The 18,433-nt window shown below is 45.7% G+C and overlaps 1 protein-coding gene across 4 annotated transcripts in view; it reads left to right on the top strand.

Moving 5' to 3' along the window:
* RAVER2 (ribonucleoprotein, PTB binding 2) overlaps positions 1 to 18,433 on the top strand; it is a 1,138,299-nt gene that overhangs the window by 607,964 nt on the left and 511,902 nt on the right. For all 4 annotated transcript variants that reach the window (XM_069641987.1, XM_069641988.1, XM_069641990.1 and 1 more), the window contains exon 6: positions 3,738 to 3,820. In XM_069641987.1, coding sequence (XP_069498088.1) covers positions 3,738 to 3,820 — 83 coding nt within the window. The remainder of the gene's footprint in view (positions 1 to 3,737; positions 3,821 to 18,433) is intronic.

The raw sequence follows: 18,433 nt of genomic DNA, 5'->3' as shown, positions 1-18,433 counted from the left end.
CTACAACAAAATATAACCATCGTAGCCCACCATCTTCCGGGAGTAAAGAACGTGCAAGCGGATTCCCTCAGCAGGCAAATGGACCAGATACACGAACGGGAACTGGACGATCTTCAGTTGTCGAAGATTTTCAGAAAGTGGGGGCAGCCTTCTCTGGATCTCTTTGCAACAAGGGAGAACAAGAAGTGCGAACAGTACGCCAGCAGATGGCCACAGATCGATTCGCTGGGGGAAGCGTTCTCCTTCCCGTGGACGAACAAGTTTCTGTACGCTTTTCCCCCGTTTTCACTCATACGGCGGACCCTGCAGTGGATTCACAGATACCGATGTCGAGTGATCATGGTGACTCCTTAGTGGCCGAGACAGGCGTGGTACTCTGACCTGCTACAGCTTTCAATAGCGCGGCCGGTAAGCTTTCAGAAAGTCCCGAACCTCCTGTCCCGGGACAAGGGAACAGTGTGGCACCACGACCCGGACATTCTCAACCTGACAGCATGGCTCCTGACTTCTCGAAGTTTGGTACCCTGAATATTTCATCGGATTGCGTCGAATTCGGCAAGCCGCGCGAGCTCTGTCCACGAACACTTCATATGCATGCAAGTGGAGGAGATTCTGCGTGTGGTGTCAAAATCAGCCGGGGTTGCAGCCACTATAACTCCGGAACAGCTTCTACCATATTTGCTCCATTTAGCGGAGAGTGGGTTATCGTTTTTATCGATAAATTACACCTGGCAGCCATTTCAAGGTGCACGCGGAGAAGGCAGTCGTCGCCGTTGTTTAGCGATAGGCTGATAAAGTACTTCATGAAAGGTTTATTTCGTACATTTCCAACGATTAAACGCTTTCCTCCGGCCTGGAGTCTTAACTTGGTGTTGGCGGAGCTAATGAAAGCTCCCTTTGAACTTATGGCTTCCTCGTCTATGAAGTTATTATCTTGGAAGTGGGCTTTTCTGGTAGCTATCACTTCAGCACGACGACTCTCGGAGATACAAGCATTGGTCCTAGATCCTCCGTACTTGAGGTTCTTTAAGGACAAAGTGGTGCTGGCAACCAACCCTCATTTTATTCCGAACTCTTTTTCAAAAGCATTCGTCAATTGTACTACCTACCTTTTTCGCGACTCCTTCATTGGTTGCAGAAAAAGCCCTCCATACTTTGGACGTGAAAAGAGCTCTAAAGTTTTATCTTCATCAGACTCAGCAATTTAGGACTACGCAACAACTGTTTGTGGCTTATGGTCCGTCGACAAAAAGAAAGGCATTCTCAAAACAAGGACTAGCTTAATGGGTCTCGTCGACTATTGCCTTTTGGCACTCCAAGGCGGGGAAACCACTGGAAGGACGTCCGAGAGCTCATTCCATGAGATCAACTTCGTCTTCGGCGGCGTTGTGGGCCGGAATTCGGCTGGGAGACATTTGTCAAGCGGCATCCTGGTTGGTGCCACATACATTTACCCGCCATTATTGCCTCGAACGGCAGCATGCAGACAATGTACAGATGGGACGAGCAGTCCTACGTCATCTGTTTCTGTGAGGTAAGCCCTATTCAGGGGAATGGCCTTAATCTCTCTATATATATATATCTATATCTATATATATATATAGATATATATATATCTTAATGTATATTGTGGTGGTTGTTGTTTTTGAAACCAACCTGTAACCGCTGGATTTTTGGAAAAAATGAAAAAAGACAAAATGTGTGCTTAGGATGATATTGGTTTGCATTCACACCGCCAAATCAGGATTACTGATATACAATCTATTCTAAGCATGTGAATCCATGAAAGATCCAGTGCTGGAGAAGGGTATAGTTTCTTACCTGTAACTCCATTTCTCCAGCATTGGTATCTTTCATGGATTCACATGCGCCCGCCGGCCTCCCCTGAATGCAAAATGTATATATACCCCATTCTACTTTGGAGGGGTTAAAATCTGAAGGGAGCCGCGGGGGCGGGGCATTTATACCGCTACGTCCTATTGGGGCATGCGTAAGCAGCCCAAAACGACATAGATAGGACACAAGTGTCTACATTTTTCCTATGGAAAAAGGCTTTATAAATGTACCGAGGGTTCCCAGCCTGACTGGGAATATTCTAAGCATGTGAATCCATGAAAGATACCAATGCTGGAGAAATGGAGTTACAGGTAAGAAACTATTCCCTTCATTCCAGCCTAGCTGTTGGTCACCCAGCAAGGTGGCAGTCCTTGGCAGACAGCCAGCCGGCCAATCACCTAGGAGTCCATTCCTGTCTCCTACCAGACTAAGCACAGGGAGTTTCAGGCACCTTCTTCGCTTCCTGCGCCTGCCAGACACCCTGCAGCCAGAGGCAGGCATCACCTGTGAATCCCGCTAAAGACAAAACGAACGAAGGGACCAAACCTGGTTTGGCGCACAGAGTAAATCTCGAGGAACCTTTCCACAAAGAAATGGCGAAAAAAGACCACCAGGGCCATTTTGACAAAACTGGCACTCTTCGGTGCTTTACTGCAGCTGCGAACGCAGCCCGCTTCAAAAGCACACCACAGTAGTTAAAAGTGAACCACTGCCACCAGCCATTCATCGAGGAAAGAGTAACATAAAATTGTTACATGAGAAGCTAGATAAAGGGGATGCTAAGTAACCCCTCCAGCACCCTATTGTAAGATAGTGTGTGCTAGGTCTAGAAAGTTACAAAATGTAAGTAAAGTCAATTTCACTTCACTGCTCTTGGAAACAGTAGGTTCACCAAGAGAAGGTATTTAAACTTTTGCGAAATCTAAGACTTCCCTGTGCCACAGCACTGAGGGTGCTGTGTGACACAATGCAAAGATGATGCCTGTAGAGTTTGTCAGACTCCAAAGTCAAAAGAAACAGAGTCTAAATCACAGAACATTACATGAGAGAGTTGGTAAAAGGGTCTCACTCTCTCCAGGTTAGAGATAAAAGTTCTAAAGTCTATCAAAAAGAGCTGGGGTTCTCTAAGGTACAAGGGATTTAGCACATGTCTGAGAATTCTCCCTCACATTCGTCAAAGTGTTTTAAAAGTTCAAGTAAATACAAATACCTTAACATGACAAAAACTTGCTATAGCCCACTTATTGTACAACACTATGATGTTTCAACTGGGTTCACACTACACACATTTCTGAAACAAAGATGCATTACTTTGAAATTGGAAGCAAATTAATATTGTTTCGACAGGTTATATGTCATAATTAAAAAGTTCTACACTGTTAAAACAGGCGTGGTTCCCATAGGCATAGTTTAACTCCTTTCGATTTTCTATTTTTTATTTCGTTCTCTAACCATACATGTATTACCAGTGCAAAACTCATTAAACGTAGCGGAAAACCGAAGTGGCTAAGCAGATCCTTTCTATCCCCTCTGCATCTATGGCCATCATAATTTTTGTTTTATGCTTGATGTAAGAATTGCCATGTACTAATGTGAGCAACTAAACGGAAGGCACATTTCTGCAAATTATAGAGGCAATTCATGGTTTAATTTATTTTTTTTAATTTGTGGTATATCGTTTTCCTAGAATTGTTATGCAGAGGAAATCTCGAAGACATAATGAGGGCAGAGAAAAAAAATGTGTTTAGTAGTGATTATTGTTGTAAAAGTGGGCACTTAATCAGTGAAAAAATCTTAGACTCAAAAAGGGTACATATTCTAATTGGTAGTTTGTTTATTTGTATGGCTCTTTTAATCAAGGTTTCTTACATTTTGTTCCCATGACATTTTTGTTCAAACAGGCCTGGGCGCATCCTCTATATTACCTCAGTTCTTGAATGCTTCGGTCAACCCAGCCCTATTACAGCTGAGTAATGCACATCAGGTAAGTAGTATATTTTGTGAATCTTTTCTCATTTGGTACTTACACTAACTTAACAAAGGCAGGGAATTGCCTGCCTCCTGTTTAAACCCCTTCTAGTAGTTAAGCATTTGATGTTCACCGGTGTGTTGCTAGCATTCTCCACATGCACATCTTACTTGTAACACTGGTCCTCTCAATATTTAGTTTCCATCACAGATTGATCCCAGCTAACTGTTGTGGCGGGTCAGAGGAAGGACACAGAATCCGATCTTCCATTTTTCCTGGTGGTTCTTTATCCAAAAGAAAAGTGAAAACTGCTAGCTCTTCCTAGTCTATGGATTTTCCCTACCTAACCCAAACTAACTGGTGTGCTTGTCAGTTGTCGGTCAGTCCAAAAGGAAGCTCTGCTCTCTGTCCAAACTAATCTGACTTGACCCTACCACTATTGAAAACAACTGAGGCATTGGAGAATGACTCCCTTCGTCTGTGTGCTGCTTTCTCAATAAGTACACTTCAGAAAAGTAGTCAGATATTTCTTAGTGACTTCCAAGTCATTTAGTTCAGATATTGGGCTCCTCAATTGTTCACTGGTGCTGTTGATCTGCTCATTCTTTCTTTGTTTACTTTTGTAGCATTGGCTTGTTTCCCTTCGGACCACTTTGCTCTTTTCTTCCTAATCTTAATTTGTGAATTTCTCGTTGTTCATTGTCCAGTCTTCTTTTTGACTAGGTCTAACGAGATTGTTCCAATAATGTCTCTCCCTCTTATTCTGAGTTTCTATCTCTTGGCCTTGTATGTGAGAAGTCGGACACTTCCATTAATGACTCTCACTTCAGGAGGCAATTTCAAAGCTTTGACATTTACTGGGATGAGTGTGGAAATTCCAGTAACAACGTTCTCTCTGCCCCACAACTCGGTCCTTACTGGGACGAGTAGGATTGCTCCAGTAATGATTCTCCCAGTTCCTTATCAGTTTGCCATTACTGGGATGAGTACGAGTGTTCCATTAATGATACTCACTTTTCTTCACCACTCTGTAATTACTGGGACGAGTACGAGTGTTCCAGTTCTCCTCATACTTCTTTGGCATCTTCGATAATTGGTTTTCACTGTGATGAGTGTGATTATCCCCTATGTTACTTTCTGCTTCCCTCCTGGATCTCCCGATGCCCACGTTGCATTTATCTTATAGGGGCCTGTAGATAAGCACACTGGACCCAGTAAATGGAATAGTACAAAGAAACTCTTAAACACTGAAAGTTATAATCAAAATATTCTTAAATACACAAGATAGTTAAGTAAATACTGTTTTAGACTAACCAATACACATAGGAATTGTTCAAAATACTTTTCAAAGGTTAAAGAAAATGTTTGTTGCTTGATAGCACTGTGACCCATGTTGACTGACAACTTTTAGTCCATGAGTAATTATAACATGATCATAGAGAAGAATGCTTCTTCATACCTTGATTTATTCTCAAGATCAACACACACAGCCGGCACGTGTTTCGACCTGGCGGTCGTCCTCAAAGCGAACTCTTCAACTTTGCGAAATTCCTAGTGGAGTACATTCAGCACAACTCCCCAGAATATAGATTCAGAATAAATCAAGATATGAACAAGCACTCTTGTCTATGATCATGTTCTAATTACTCATGGACTAAATAATGCTGTGTCAGTCAACATATCGGGGGTCCCAGCGCTATCAGGCAACACACTTTTTCTTTAACTGATTTAATTAGGGAGGTTGGGGGACCTTCTTATGTTGCTGCAGCGCTGAATAGTCACATTTTGAAATCGGGGGGGGGGGGGGGGCTAACGCATCCGTTTTGTATCATACCCCACCATTGCTGAAACTACTTTTGCTTCAAGTGTAGTTGCTTGCAGTTACAATTGTTTAGAGAATTGCACTAATGACAGTTCTACCGTATTATCGGTACTATCGCACACTCACATTGATAACAGCTAAACAGTAATTGCATTCATGTAGTAAAGTCACATCAGACAAAGGCTGTAGGAAGGACTTTAGCCACTAGAATACAAATGCCTAGCATGAAAACACAAGTTATGGGGACCCTGCGAGAGACTCCCTAATAGGGTTTCATGCCTTTTTATCAGCTCCGTCAAAGTAATGTTATTGCCCGGTCGTTCTTCCTCGGTTCTTGAGTACTGCACTCTGGTGAGGGGACTTGGATGAGTGGGATCGTGCCTCTGGAGGTCCAACTGGAGCTTGCCAAAGTTCTGGACAAATTTGTCTACACCAAGACGTTGCACTGCAAATGTGTTGGAGGTCTCCTTGTAGTTGTGGTTTGCAGCCCTGGAAGGTCACGGCACTTTGGGAGATGGCTCAATTTGTAGTTCGTCTTGGGGCTGGATGGTCCCACCAGCCAAAGGGAACGAGTCGTCCTCTTAGGAGCTCCTCTGTTGATTAAAAAAAAAGGGGGTCAGGACAGTAGTGGTTGCTTCAGTCACTGCAAGGGTCTGCAGGCATCTCTGGTCAGCTTCAGATCTTCTGTTCCAGTGGTAGACTTGCCTTCTACCTCAGGAACCTCACCTTATATGCACCCTTCCCCCCCCAGTGGGAACTGGTTCCATTCAGGCAGCACACAAAGGACGGGGTGTGTGAAACTCCTTCCCTGCTTCCTGCCTTCGCAGATGCACTGGAGCCTAGATGGGGACACCCAAGTTTTCACGCCATAGGCAAACACACACACAGACCTCCCACTTCCAGAATGGTATAAGGGCTAACAAACGACCATCACATGAGAAATGGCATAAAAAGAAAAAAGAAAGGAGTCAACATGTTAGAACATAGGTGACCATATTGTGCACAGACTGTGAATAGTTTGTGGTAATAAATAGCACAATAGTTGGTAGGGCACGTCCATTTTACTTTAAATTATTTGTAAGGCGCTACCAAAGTGGGCCTGAGGAATACGGGTGCCGAAGAAGCTGAAAGGGGGGCAATGTCTAACTAAAAAGATATTTTTAAGCTGTTTCTTAAAGCACTCCAAAGCAGAGCAGTTTCTTAACTCGACAGGCAAGGCATTCCACTTAAAGGGAGCAGCCACCCAAAAGGCCAATTTTGTTACTAATTCAATGGAGGCTTTCGGTATTTGCAACAGTTTCAGACTGCTTGAGCTCAGGGAGCGTAGTTCTATTTTTAAGTCTACAGTCTAAGTATTCGTTAAAAAGCCCTGCCAGTGATATATAGGTAATCTTAAGTAATCTAGAATCTATCCTAGCTACAATGGGCGGCCAATGCATGCTTCTCCACACCTCAGACACATGTTCATACTTCTGCAGCCCCATTATCGCTCTAATGGTGTTATTTTGCACTACTTGGAATTTGTCCAGTTCTCTTTTACCAATACCTACTGGTAGGGAGCTACAGTAATCCATTTTAGATAAGATAATTGCCTGGGGAACTGTTTTGCAGCCCTTTTGGGAGAGGAATGGGCGAATATGCGAAAGTAGCTGTATGTAATAGGCAGACACTGAAACAAGGCTATTAACCTGGGCTATCATGTTTAGTGACTGATCCAATACCACGCCCAGTATTATTATTTTTCCTTTTGTGGGCATGTCGTTCTTCGCAATGCGGAATGCGTCATATTCTGCATTAAGTTTAAGTAGTCTAGGCCTAGAACCTACGATCATTAATTCAGTTTTTTCATGGTTCAAGGCTAACCCGTTCGTAAATTTCTGTCACCATTATGGAGTCTTTCTCATAATTACCTGACAGGGGGATAAGGCATTGAGAATCATCCGCATAATTTGAGAAACCTATATTTTTCTTGCTCTAATGGTTGTAAAAGTGGAGCCGTAAACATATTATACAAAACAGTGCATAAATAAGCCCCCTGCGGGACGCCATTGCCACCAGCAGTAACTTTAGGATTGACACTGTGACTAGCAAGTCACAGGAGTAGGGAGAAGGGGGAATATTGGGTATCCCCTTAGCAATCCATGTACGGTGGGTGTGCTAATCTCTCCTATGATAACGTTTTAGGAAGGATACAACACATCCCTCTATCTTTTTAAGAACAGTAAATCTTTAAGGATAGTGAAAATCTGAAAGGAGAAACCAAAGAGTTCCCAGCAACACTGCACATAGGGTGCTGTGTGTTGCAAAGGTTAAACACAGTGTTAGGGAGAATTCTCAAATATGTGCTATTTCCTCCCACCTTGGAGATCTCCAGCTCTTTTGTTGAACTTTGGGACTCTGAACTTTTAAATCCTATGTGTTTTCTGTGTGTGTGTTTCTTTTAGTTATGGACTCTGACAAACTCCGTAGGCATCATCTTTTACATTGTGTCATACAGCACCTTCAGTGCAGTGGCACAGGGAAGTCTTACAGATTTCCCAAGGTTTAAATACCTTCTCTGGGATAAACTACTGTTTCTCAGAGCAGGCACAGGACAGCCAGCTCAAAGGGGCCAGAGACGATTTACCCGTGGTGGACGGGGCAAAGGTACCAAGTCTGCATCCGCAGGTGCGGCCTTGCCCTCAGCATCTGAGTCAGCCGCTCCAAAACCCCTCTAAGGTGTCACCACACAAGATACCAGTAGGAGGCAGGTTAACTCATCTCACAAAATGACAGGATATTGTCTCAGATGCCTGGGCATTAGAAACAGTTGCCCAAGGTTACTGCCTGCCTTTCCTGCACACACCTCTGAGTCATCCACTGGGGAACAACTCTTTGATGTTTCCAGACCCGCTCCATATGCAGGAGATTTTGAACCTGCTAGAGAAAGATGCTATAGAGCCGGTACCTGTTGCGGAGAGGAACAAGGGTTGTTCTCCCCATATTACCTAATTCCGAAAACGGACGGAGGAATGCGACCCATCCTGGACTTGGGAGAATTGAACAAATTCCTCAGGAAAGACAAGTCCAAGATGGTAACCCTTTGTCAGATATTTCAGGCCCTCCAACTTCAGGATTGGTTGGTATCTCTGGACCTTCAGGATCCTTACTTTCATGTGCCAATCCATCTCAAGCACAGAAAGTACCCGAGGCTCGCCATTGGCAGCTCTCACTATCAATTTCGGGTTCTGCCATTTGGGCTAACCTCTGCCCGAGGGTTTTCACCAAGCTAATGGCGGTTGTGGCAGCAAGTCTCAGGAGGGGGGGGGGGGGGATTCATATCTACCCCTACCTGGGTGACTGGTTGATCAGAGCAGTGTCCCCGGAACAAGTTTGAGATCTTCTGGACTATGTTTGTCACTTGCTCCACAAGCTGGGCTTCTCCCTCAACTACAAGAAGTCCCACAAGATACCATCACAGAAACTCCAATTTATTGGAGCAGTCCTGAACACATCTCTGGGGAAAAGCCTCTCCACCAGAGGTAAAGGCTCAAGATATTCTACAGATGGTGACCAGATTTCAAAATACCCAGTATCTGCCAGCCTTTGACTTTTTGAGGTTGCTCGGCCTCATGGCATCCTGCATTTTTCTAGTGCCAGAAGCCCGCCTGAGATTGAGGTCTCTCCAGTGGGTTCTAAGGACCCCAATGGTCACAATTCTCAGGAAAGATGTCAGGTCGCCTACAAATCCCGCAGTGTCGCACAGGACCTTCAGTGGTGGGCCTGTTGGGAGAACATCTTGAAAGGAGAACCGTTCTGGCAACCATGGCTGGAGATAACGGTAGTGACGGGCGCCTCACTTACGGGGTGGGGATCCCATGACAACGATTTGACCATCAGCGGTCCTTGATCTCCATCGGAGTCCAAACTACACATCAACCTATTGGAGCTGAGAGCAATCAGACAAGCACTTAAAGCTTTCCTGCCATCAGTACAGGGAAAAATATTCTGATAATGATGGACAACACAGTGGCCATGCACTACCTCAACAAAAGAGGCGGCGTAGGGTCACTGCCACTGTGCATAGAGGCAATGTAGCTCTGGTACTGGGCAATTCGAGAAGGAAGCTCTCTATCGGCAGTCCACCTAGCCGGAGTAAAGAACAGCGGTGGACGCTCTGAGCAGGCAGACCAGTCTCCCACGAGGGGGAGCTAGCTCAGGAAGTCCTTCAAGAGATCTTTGCCCTTTGGGGAACCCCTCAGGTGTATCTGTTTGCAATGAGTCTCAACAAGAAATGCGAACGGTACTGCTCCAGGTAATTTCCACAGAGAGGAGCTCTAGGAGATGCGTTTGTGGTGGACTAGGAGTTTTCGCTTCTTTATGAATTTCCTCCAGTCCCTGTCATTCCTTGTGTAATAAGGAGGCTGAGAAGATTCTGAAAAACCATGATCCTAATTGCCCCAGACCGGGCCAGGATAACATGTTCCCCGGATCTTCTAGACATGTCAATCTGTCCTCTGATTCGTCTTCCACAAAGAAAGGATCTTCTCTCGCAAGAGGAGGGTCAGGTTCTCCATCCGGATATCAGAACTCTCAACCTTCTCGCATGGTTTCTGAAAGGTTGAGATAGAAAGATGTGGACCTCCCGGGTGACGTAATGGAGGTGTTGCTTTTGGCCCGAAGACGAGCAACCAAAGTACTATAGTGCTGCCGTTGGAACAAATTCTGCAGCTGGTGTAGAGATAAGAATATTGACCCTTTTTCATGCAACACACCAATGGTTTTATCTTTCCGATTATACCTAGCAAATTCAGGTCTACAAGTCGGCACAATTAAGGGTAATGTCGCCGCGCTATCCATTTTCAAACGCACAGCTGAGGAACCCTCATATTTCAAAATTCCTTTAGTTATTCAATTTCTGAAAGGGTTGACTAATGTCTACCCACCAACTCCTTTTCAAATTTCCCCTGTGGGACTTGCATCTAGTTCTAAAATTTCTAATTGCCACTCCTTTTGAACCCCTCCATTCCTGCCCATTAAGATTTCTCATTCTCAACACAGTTTTCCTAGTGGCTATAACTTCTGCCAGGAGAGTGAGCGAACTACAGGCTTTATGTTGCAAACCTCCACATACTATATTCCACAAGGATAAGGTTGTCCTACAAGTGAAGCCTAATTTCCTCCCAAAGGTTATGCCAGAATTTCATATTATGCAAAAAATAACATTACCTTCATTCTGTCCTCAAGGAATATGGATTCAAGATACAGAAAGGGTACGTTGCAGTACCTTGTGCAAAGGAAAGGGTATCCAATGTCGGAATGCGCATGGGAACCAATGCGCAACATTTCAGCACCAAGACTAGTCCGAAGATTCCACCAATTGTATCTGGGAAAACCATGAGGGAGGGCCTTTAAGAAGGGGGGTGGGGGGGTCATACTGTCATGAAACGCCTGTGGGAAAGGTGGAAACTTTCCCAACTTTGGAGTCTTGTTCGCTCCTAATCCGACACAACTCTTTTTCTGGCAAACTACTTCTAAGAACATTGACAAAGATTTAACCGTTTACTACCAGAACTGTGCTATCCTATCCAAGACACTGAACCATTGACTTTGGCCCTGGCCTATTCAATTGAATTGCCTCTTGTAGTGAACTGAACTTATTTGCCCTGCCTCTGAAAGTAATTGCGTTTTGATTCATATAACCTTCGTCTTTCTACCCCTTTTGAAAGTTACTGAAGTGCCATTTTGCTCCCACTTCAGGGGAGCCTAACTTGTTCAGAAACTTATTGGTTGTGTACTGTAATGTATTATAGTGTGATATTGAGCTGCTTCTTGCTAGTGGAATGTTTTCTAACTAAATGCATAAATAAATGGATATTCTTTATACCAAGAAATCTTGAGTAAAGTGTTTGTTTGAACTACTGTGATTGCAAGTCCTTTGTGTAACATCTTGTACTGCTTACATCCCTCTTGAGATGAGTCTGGCTGCTCAGCCACTGCTACCACATAACTGTGTAGTACAGGCTTGTACCAAAGGTAAGATTGTGCTTACACCCGTAGTCTTAATTGTGTGTAGTGTTCCCAAAGGGTACTGCATGTAGTTCTGCCTAACCCTTAGGTCAAATTTTTTGACTGTACAGGGATTTTGCTTGATCTCCTGTATGACCACTTTGACCTATCTTGGCAGTTCTCCTATGGCCTTCTGGTATCTGTAGTTTCACTCAGACGGGGATTGATCAGAGTCTCCCCTTTACATTTTAATAGTTCTTTGAATTGCTCTCACTTTGGGACTTTCATTCACAGCAGCCCAGTTCTTATCGACTCTCCCGTCGACTCACTGGCTGTGATGAATTGCTTGCCTTTCTTCTTTACTGTAGTCAAACAGGAAGCTACCACGGAAGCAGGAGTCTCCTTTGCTCCGGCTTATCAGCATCGATATGCACTGTGCATTGAATTGATATTTTATTTCTATCCCACTCGTACACAAGTGTTTCAGAGCGTGACAAGGCAAGGGAGGGGAAGAGGGCAGAACAAAACAACGATTTTATTACGCCCAGTGACATTGAGAACGCGTAAGTGCATGGGATAGGGGGGAGGGGAAAAGTGCATGGAAGGGGGGAGAAGTGGAAAGTGCATAGCAAAGGAGAAATATAAATAATAAATAAATAATAAAGGCAACAAACGGTGGTAGTGCAGCCAGCAAGTGGCAAGTGCTGGGTTTACGGCAGTAGACAGGGTAGGTCTGATAAGTGCAGGAACAAAAAGGGGGGGGGGGACTGTATGGGTACAGATACAGACCCCAGTCCAAGGGGTGCCCCGGAAGCGGTGCGGGAGGGTGGCAGGGTGAGCAGGTACCTGGGCCCGGAGGACAGATGGTGGCCAGGTGCATGGTGCCAAGAGAGAACAGATCAGCAGGGGAGAGGGGGAGCAAAGCGGAAGGTCTTGAGGTGCTTCTGGAACCGGAGATGGTTCTCCTCAAGTTTTAGAGTGGCAGGGAGGCTGTTCCAGAGGGAGGCCGAAGACCTAGATCTACTCCCAGCTCGTTTCCTTGAAAAACTGAGCTAGAGAGGGAAGGTATTTGCAGAGGGATAGCTGAAGGTATTTTGGACCGAGGCCCCAGAAAGCCTTGTGGCCAATGGAGAGGGTTTTGAATTTAATCCTTGCATCCACTGGGAGCCAATGGAGAGATTTCATAGCTGTAGAGATACGATCCCTGGGCTTGAGGCTAAGGACAAGTCTTGCAGTCCTGTTCTGGATTAGTTGCAGAGGGCAGAGACTAGAGGCAGGTAGATTTAGAAAGGGGCTGTTACAATAGTCCAACCTAGAAAGAACCATAGCTTGGGAGACAGAGAATTTCTGGGGGAAGGAGAGGAAAAGCAGAGTACCTCTGAGGAGGTACCGTAGGAAGTTTGACTTTTTAGAGGCATGATATGTGGGCAGATGTGCTACCGTTTACATCTGCTGCAGCACACTTTGGCTTTTGTCCTTGCGATCCCTTTGGCGGAGAGTTTGCAAGGTTGTCTCTCTCCTCATCACACTCTCGATATTCGCGGTCTTTCTCCTCCTCTTGTACTACCGGATCTGGATAGTTGTCTCGTCGTGCGGTCTGCCTTGCAGGTACTGTGCTTTCTTGCTCCATTCTTTATCCCTGTGGGGAACGGGAAGAGCTGTCTGGTGTGAGATTTTGGTCAATTGCCCGACTTCACCTGACCCTGGGGTTGGGACATGACAGGAAAACAGTTTTTGCATTTGTCTGTTTGTCACAATATAAAGAAGTCTTCGGTCGGAAAAAGAGGGTGGTAGAGTTTACAGGTATCATACCGGGTCGGAAGGGAAAGAGGTGTTTATATGAAATTATAACCCTCGTATTATGGTTTGTGGTGATCTCAAATGGTAGGTTTTGGGAAATGAGTAGGAGGGTTTGTGAGAGTTGTAGTTGTTGGGCACATTTAACTGAGAGTTTGGAACATTATAATCGGAGGGACAGGATTGGTAGGGTTTGTGGGGCAAACAGTAATAACTGGGACCGTGAAATAAACCAGGGGGATTGTGGGAACAGTAGTGTTTTATCTGACCAGGTTTGGAGTGCAGGAAATAATAATCAGAGGGACATGGAGAAGAATATCTGGGAATGTTCGGGCAGGAAAACGGGGATTTTGTGATAAATCACCTTTAGTACAGGCAGGTTGGCGATCTTGGGGGCTTGGTTCTGTACGGAGGGGTTATTGGACCTGGGTAGGAGCGATTCAATGGGAGGAGGCGAGGCAGATGTATTGTAGCCTCCAAAGGCCTCAGGGATTTCATCCTCCCCTGGTTTTCCCTCGGTATAGTACTGCGTCTCACCTGGGGCATTTCCTTGAGCATAACCCTGGTTTCTCTTATCCAGGTCATCCTCTTCTGACTGTCTACCCCTATGTTTGGACTTTGAGAGAGCTGGTTCTTCCTTGGCCACCTGAATAAGGGATTCCCGAGATCTACTTGGATAAATACCCTCAGGTTTTCCACATATGGCACCACACCGCATTCTAAATGCAGTGGCTTCCTTTTAATTTCTCTTTAATGTACTTGGATGAACTACTGTTCTCAAAGTGGTAAAGTCCCGTTTACATTTATTTTAGTGAGCCAGCACAGCCCCAACTTATGTGGAGTGCTCGGGAGATGCAATGTATCCCCTTTCTTACTTACCTGGTAACATTTTTGTTAGAATTGCAAGTTTACTTGAATGGCTGTTGGCAGTGAAACTACTTTTATAACTTTTAGTCTTTATTATTGGCAGGCTGTGAAAACAGCTGCGGTAATACACATGAGGATCACCATCCTCCTAGAAAGGTGGGCTCTTTTGTTTTTTGCCATTTCTCATTGGCTTGTTTTCGAGTTTCAGAAGTCAGAATCCTGCTGAAACTTTGGTGGAACCCTGCTGCACCCCCAGAGACACGATTCCAGTCCCTGATGTCGCCTCACCAGAATGCAGAGAGTTAAGAAATGTATTCCATCACACTGTCTGCGAACAGCCACTAAAGCAGGAAACTGCTAATTGCAGCCCTCTTTTCTGTTTGGGAAATAGAATTCTTAAAGTTTGGAATCTGAGGTCTTACCCTTTTAATAATAATAATAATAATAATTAGGCTTTTATATAGCGCTACAAACCCTCAGGTATCTGAGCGCTGCTTATTATTACCCACGGTGTGTGGTGCTCATTTATCGACCTCGGAAGGATGAAACGCTGAGTTTGGCGCTGCCGGGATTCGAACCTGCGTTAACAGGCTCTGCACGGGTGTCAAAGCGGGCGCTCTACTCGCTGTGCCACTTGACCGGCTTTGAACTCAGTTCCTTCAGCAGTTAAGAAATAGGCATTTTCGCTCTCCAGCAAGAGCATATTGTGATTACAGAGCTTTTATAATGCAATTGTGGCCCATGTTCATTGTAATGCTGCGTTGTTCCGATGGCAATTTGTAACATGTCCCTTGTGCCCTTTCTACAGTCTATTACAGCTGTCTTAAACCCATTGTTTTGAATTGATGACGTCATTGTGGATGAAGTCATTACCATAAAGGCAATGAGGTCATAACCTTAAGGGCAGGTATCAATTCTGAATGATGCAGATCGCTTACCATTGGTGTGCTTGTTTTTCCAGACTGGATTTTGGATAAGACGCAGAGTCCTGCAGCCATTTCTGCAGATCAGCGTTGAAGCCAAGAATCCCTCATAGACGAACAGTCAACTGAAGATCCAAAGAAGACTCCTGAAGATGCCTGGCATCCCTTCCCATGTCTGGCCCGGTAAAACCCTGGTGGAGTACCTGATCTCCGATTACCCTGAGAGGTGCTTCAGCCCTTGGACTAGCAGAACCGACTAGTCCTCATGCCTTCTTGAGGATTTAGCCATCATGAGCCTTCGGATGTGTCCCTGGACCAACCACTGTATTGACCAGCACGCTCATGGGCTACCTTTCCAGAAGCGTCGGAAGTTGCACCTAGAATTTTGGTGGTAGCCAGCCTGTGGAACAAGTCACATTCTTGCAGAATTTTTGCATCACAGCATCAAGGGATCCTGTCCTAGAGAATTCTACAACTGCGACTTCAAGGATACCATTCTTCACCTTTGTGCGGGGACTGCCGCTGGAACTCGCCGTCTCCCGTTCTGTGCAAATTTGTCCTGAAGAGGCCTGCATCGGGAAAACCTGCACATCTTTATCGCCACGGGTTGCATCTGGATCTGACCGTAAGAATCCTTACACCCGCAGCTCCTGGGCACCTCTGACCCCTGTTGATCCATCAAGTCACTTGGCAAAATAGGAGTCAGTGGGGTAAGTAAGTAAACGCAACCCCCACCCCTGTCTTCCATAGGATAACATTGGGAACAAGCCTCCTAACCTTCCAGTCAACTGATTTGTGCTCGTCAGACCCGGGTAGGATTTCTAAAAAACATGTAAGCACACAATTGCTTAACTTAGTACCATTGTTGAATATCTTCTTTAAACAATCGCCAGCACAAGTACATTCTACCTTACCTACAAAGGCTCATTCTGGAGAGAAGCATTGTAGGCTTCTGTTACTTTTGGCCACATGGCCCCATTCTTTGTAGGGATTGGACTGCTTAAGCTAGGAAAATCACTTGTGAATTGATTCTACCATATAGTGCATTATTTAACTTACCTCCTGTGTTAATTTAAATCATTTGAATGCATTTTATGAACCTAAGGTTAATGTATATATGTTTCTGATGTTTGTTAATCTGCTTAGATGCTTAGAATTACATGCTGTGCATAGTCCGACATCCAGTGGTCACTGCGGAGTATTGCATTTTGTTTTTCGTAATCTAAAAAGGGATGCCGACAAGGCGTATCTTTAACACTATCCCTATAGTGACGTGCAGTGTACCCACAATCCCTCACGCGTCGAGGTCCCTCAGATTGTTTTTTTCCGCCCAGATATTGGTCGCCTATACACGGAGCTCCTCGAGAGACATTGCAAAAACTTTACTTGACCTTTGGTCGCCCTTAATTATTCATTTCTTCACCCCTCCGTTGTCGTAGCTGCGAAGCTGTTCTTCGACGGAAGAGGTTGTTTGGCGTTCGCCGAACACGTGGCCTGGCCTCGACGGCCAAATACAGTAGGGAGAGAGGGGTCGTGGGACATTTTCTCTTTGAGAATGCCTTTCCCTTTCCCCTCCTTTTCCCTCAGGGTTGTTGTCACATGCGATCTGTTCCTCAGGTATGGAGAGGACACCCTTTAGGTTTTGCCCGCGTTGTAAGAGCAAGTTTACCTGGAAAGACGAGCATAAACGGTTTAACCGTTGCTTGCCTCTTGACCACAAAGAAGACGGCGGTGCGGCCTGTCAGCTACTTAAGCCGAAGACTTTAAAAGACCGTAGGGTCAAAAGGTGGGTGGCCTACGCCACGTCTAGGTCTGACTCATCACCCGCCGCCGAAAGTGACGAGGAATGTGACAACACGATGTCCGTTTCGGAAGTCGTAGACCTCTCTAAGGAGCGTTCACGCTCCTCGTCATCCGTCCCCGGCCCTGACAAGCTCGGCTCACGCCCTGCTTATGGGGATGAATACCCCGGTGACAAGGACGCACACAGAAAACACTCCCATAAACACATAACCCATGGCTCTTCCTCGTCGAAGACGAAGAGAGCGTTAGCGCCAACGGAGACGCAGGTCATACCGGCGGCCTCCTCAGACCGTAAGAGTCTGAAGCCCCCCTCGCAACCGCATATGCGACCAGCGACTGGGCTAACCTCTGATAAGGGCGCTACCACTAAACCACCAGACGCGCACCGCCTGAGAGCGCCCGTCGGCGTAGACCAAGCGATGTCTGTAACGGCGACGCCAGAGGTACCCTCGACAGACCGCTTAGTTGTCGAGAGCCTGGCAAGGATCATTTCCACCGATAGCCTAAGATTGACGACGAAAGATACATCTGTTACCGCTCATAAGGCCCGGGAGACGCCGAAAAGACCAGAAGGAAGGCAGGAACCTCCCGCTCCGTCGAGAGGGACTCCTAGCCTACCGGAAGGCTTTTCTGAAGGCAAAGGAGACCTTTCTTCGACATTAACGGAAGGCCCTCCCTTTCCTCCCCCTGACCGTTCCGGAGTACCTAACGAAACCCTAGAGAGACTCCAGTTCTGTATGGACAGGATGGACAGGTTTATGGAGACTCAGAACCTTCCAACACCTAAGAGATCAAGAGAGGGACCTCAGGAGGATCTCAGGGCCAAGTACACCAGGCTGTTTGATCCACCCCAAGAAATGTAGATTTATATGACCTCACTGAAGAGGACACCCACTTTCAGGAGGATGATGAATTCCTAGGCAATGAGGGGGAAGAAAACCTACAGGAGGAAGGTTTTGAAGGCAACCCTGATATGGGTGATAGGGGCTTCGGAGAAGACCCAGAACAAGGGGCCTCACAGCCCTGGAAGTCCCTGTCAGTGTTTTTCAGACCCTGAAGCCATAAACCTGTCCCCTCCAAAAGACTCACCAATTAGGAATACATTGCCTATAGCCGATCAACCCACCTTTAATGCACTTCTACGTAAGTCAGCAGCGCATTTTGAGATCGAAACCGGGGAAACTTCTCCTGACATCGACTTTGTCAAAAAAATCATTAAGGAGAAACCCCCTGTCGGCCAAACCATTCCCCTCCTTGCCTCAGTAAGGAGGAGAATTATTCCTTCACTATCCACTCATGCGTTGATCAGAGGGGTCAACCCTAGGATAGAAAAATTGTTTAGTCCTTCTCCATTGGACCCTTTATACATCAGGGGCCACTCTGTACCAGACTCCTTAGTGGTGACAAATACCAGGAAGAGAGCAGGGG

This window comes from Ambystoma mexicanum, chromosome 1q, assembly GCF_040938575.1.
Source record: "Ambystoma mexicanum isolate Mex_15411 chromosome 1q, UKY_AmexF1_1, whole genome shotgun sequence".
Taxonomy (NCBI): domain Eukaryota; kingdom Metazoa; phylum Chordata; class Amphibia; order Caudata; family Ambystomatidae; genus Ambystoma; species Ambystoma mexicanum.
This window is presented reverse-complemented; position numbering and strand designations above follow the sequence as displayed.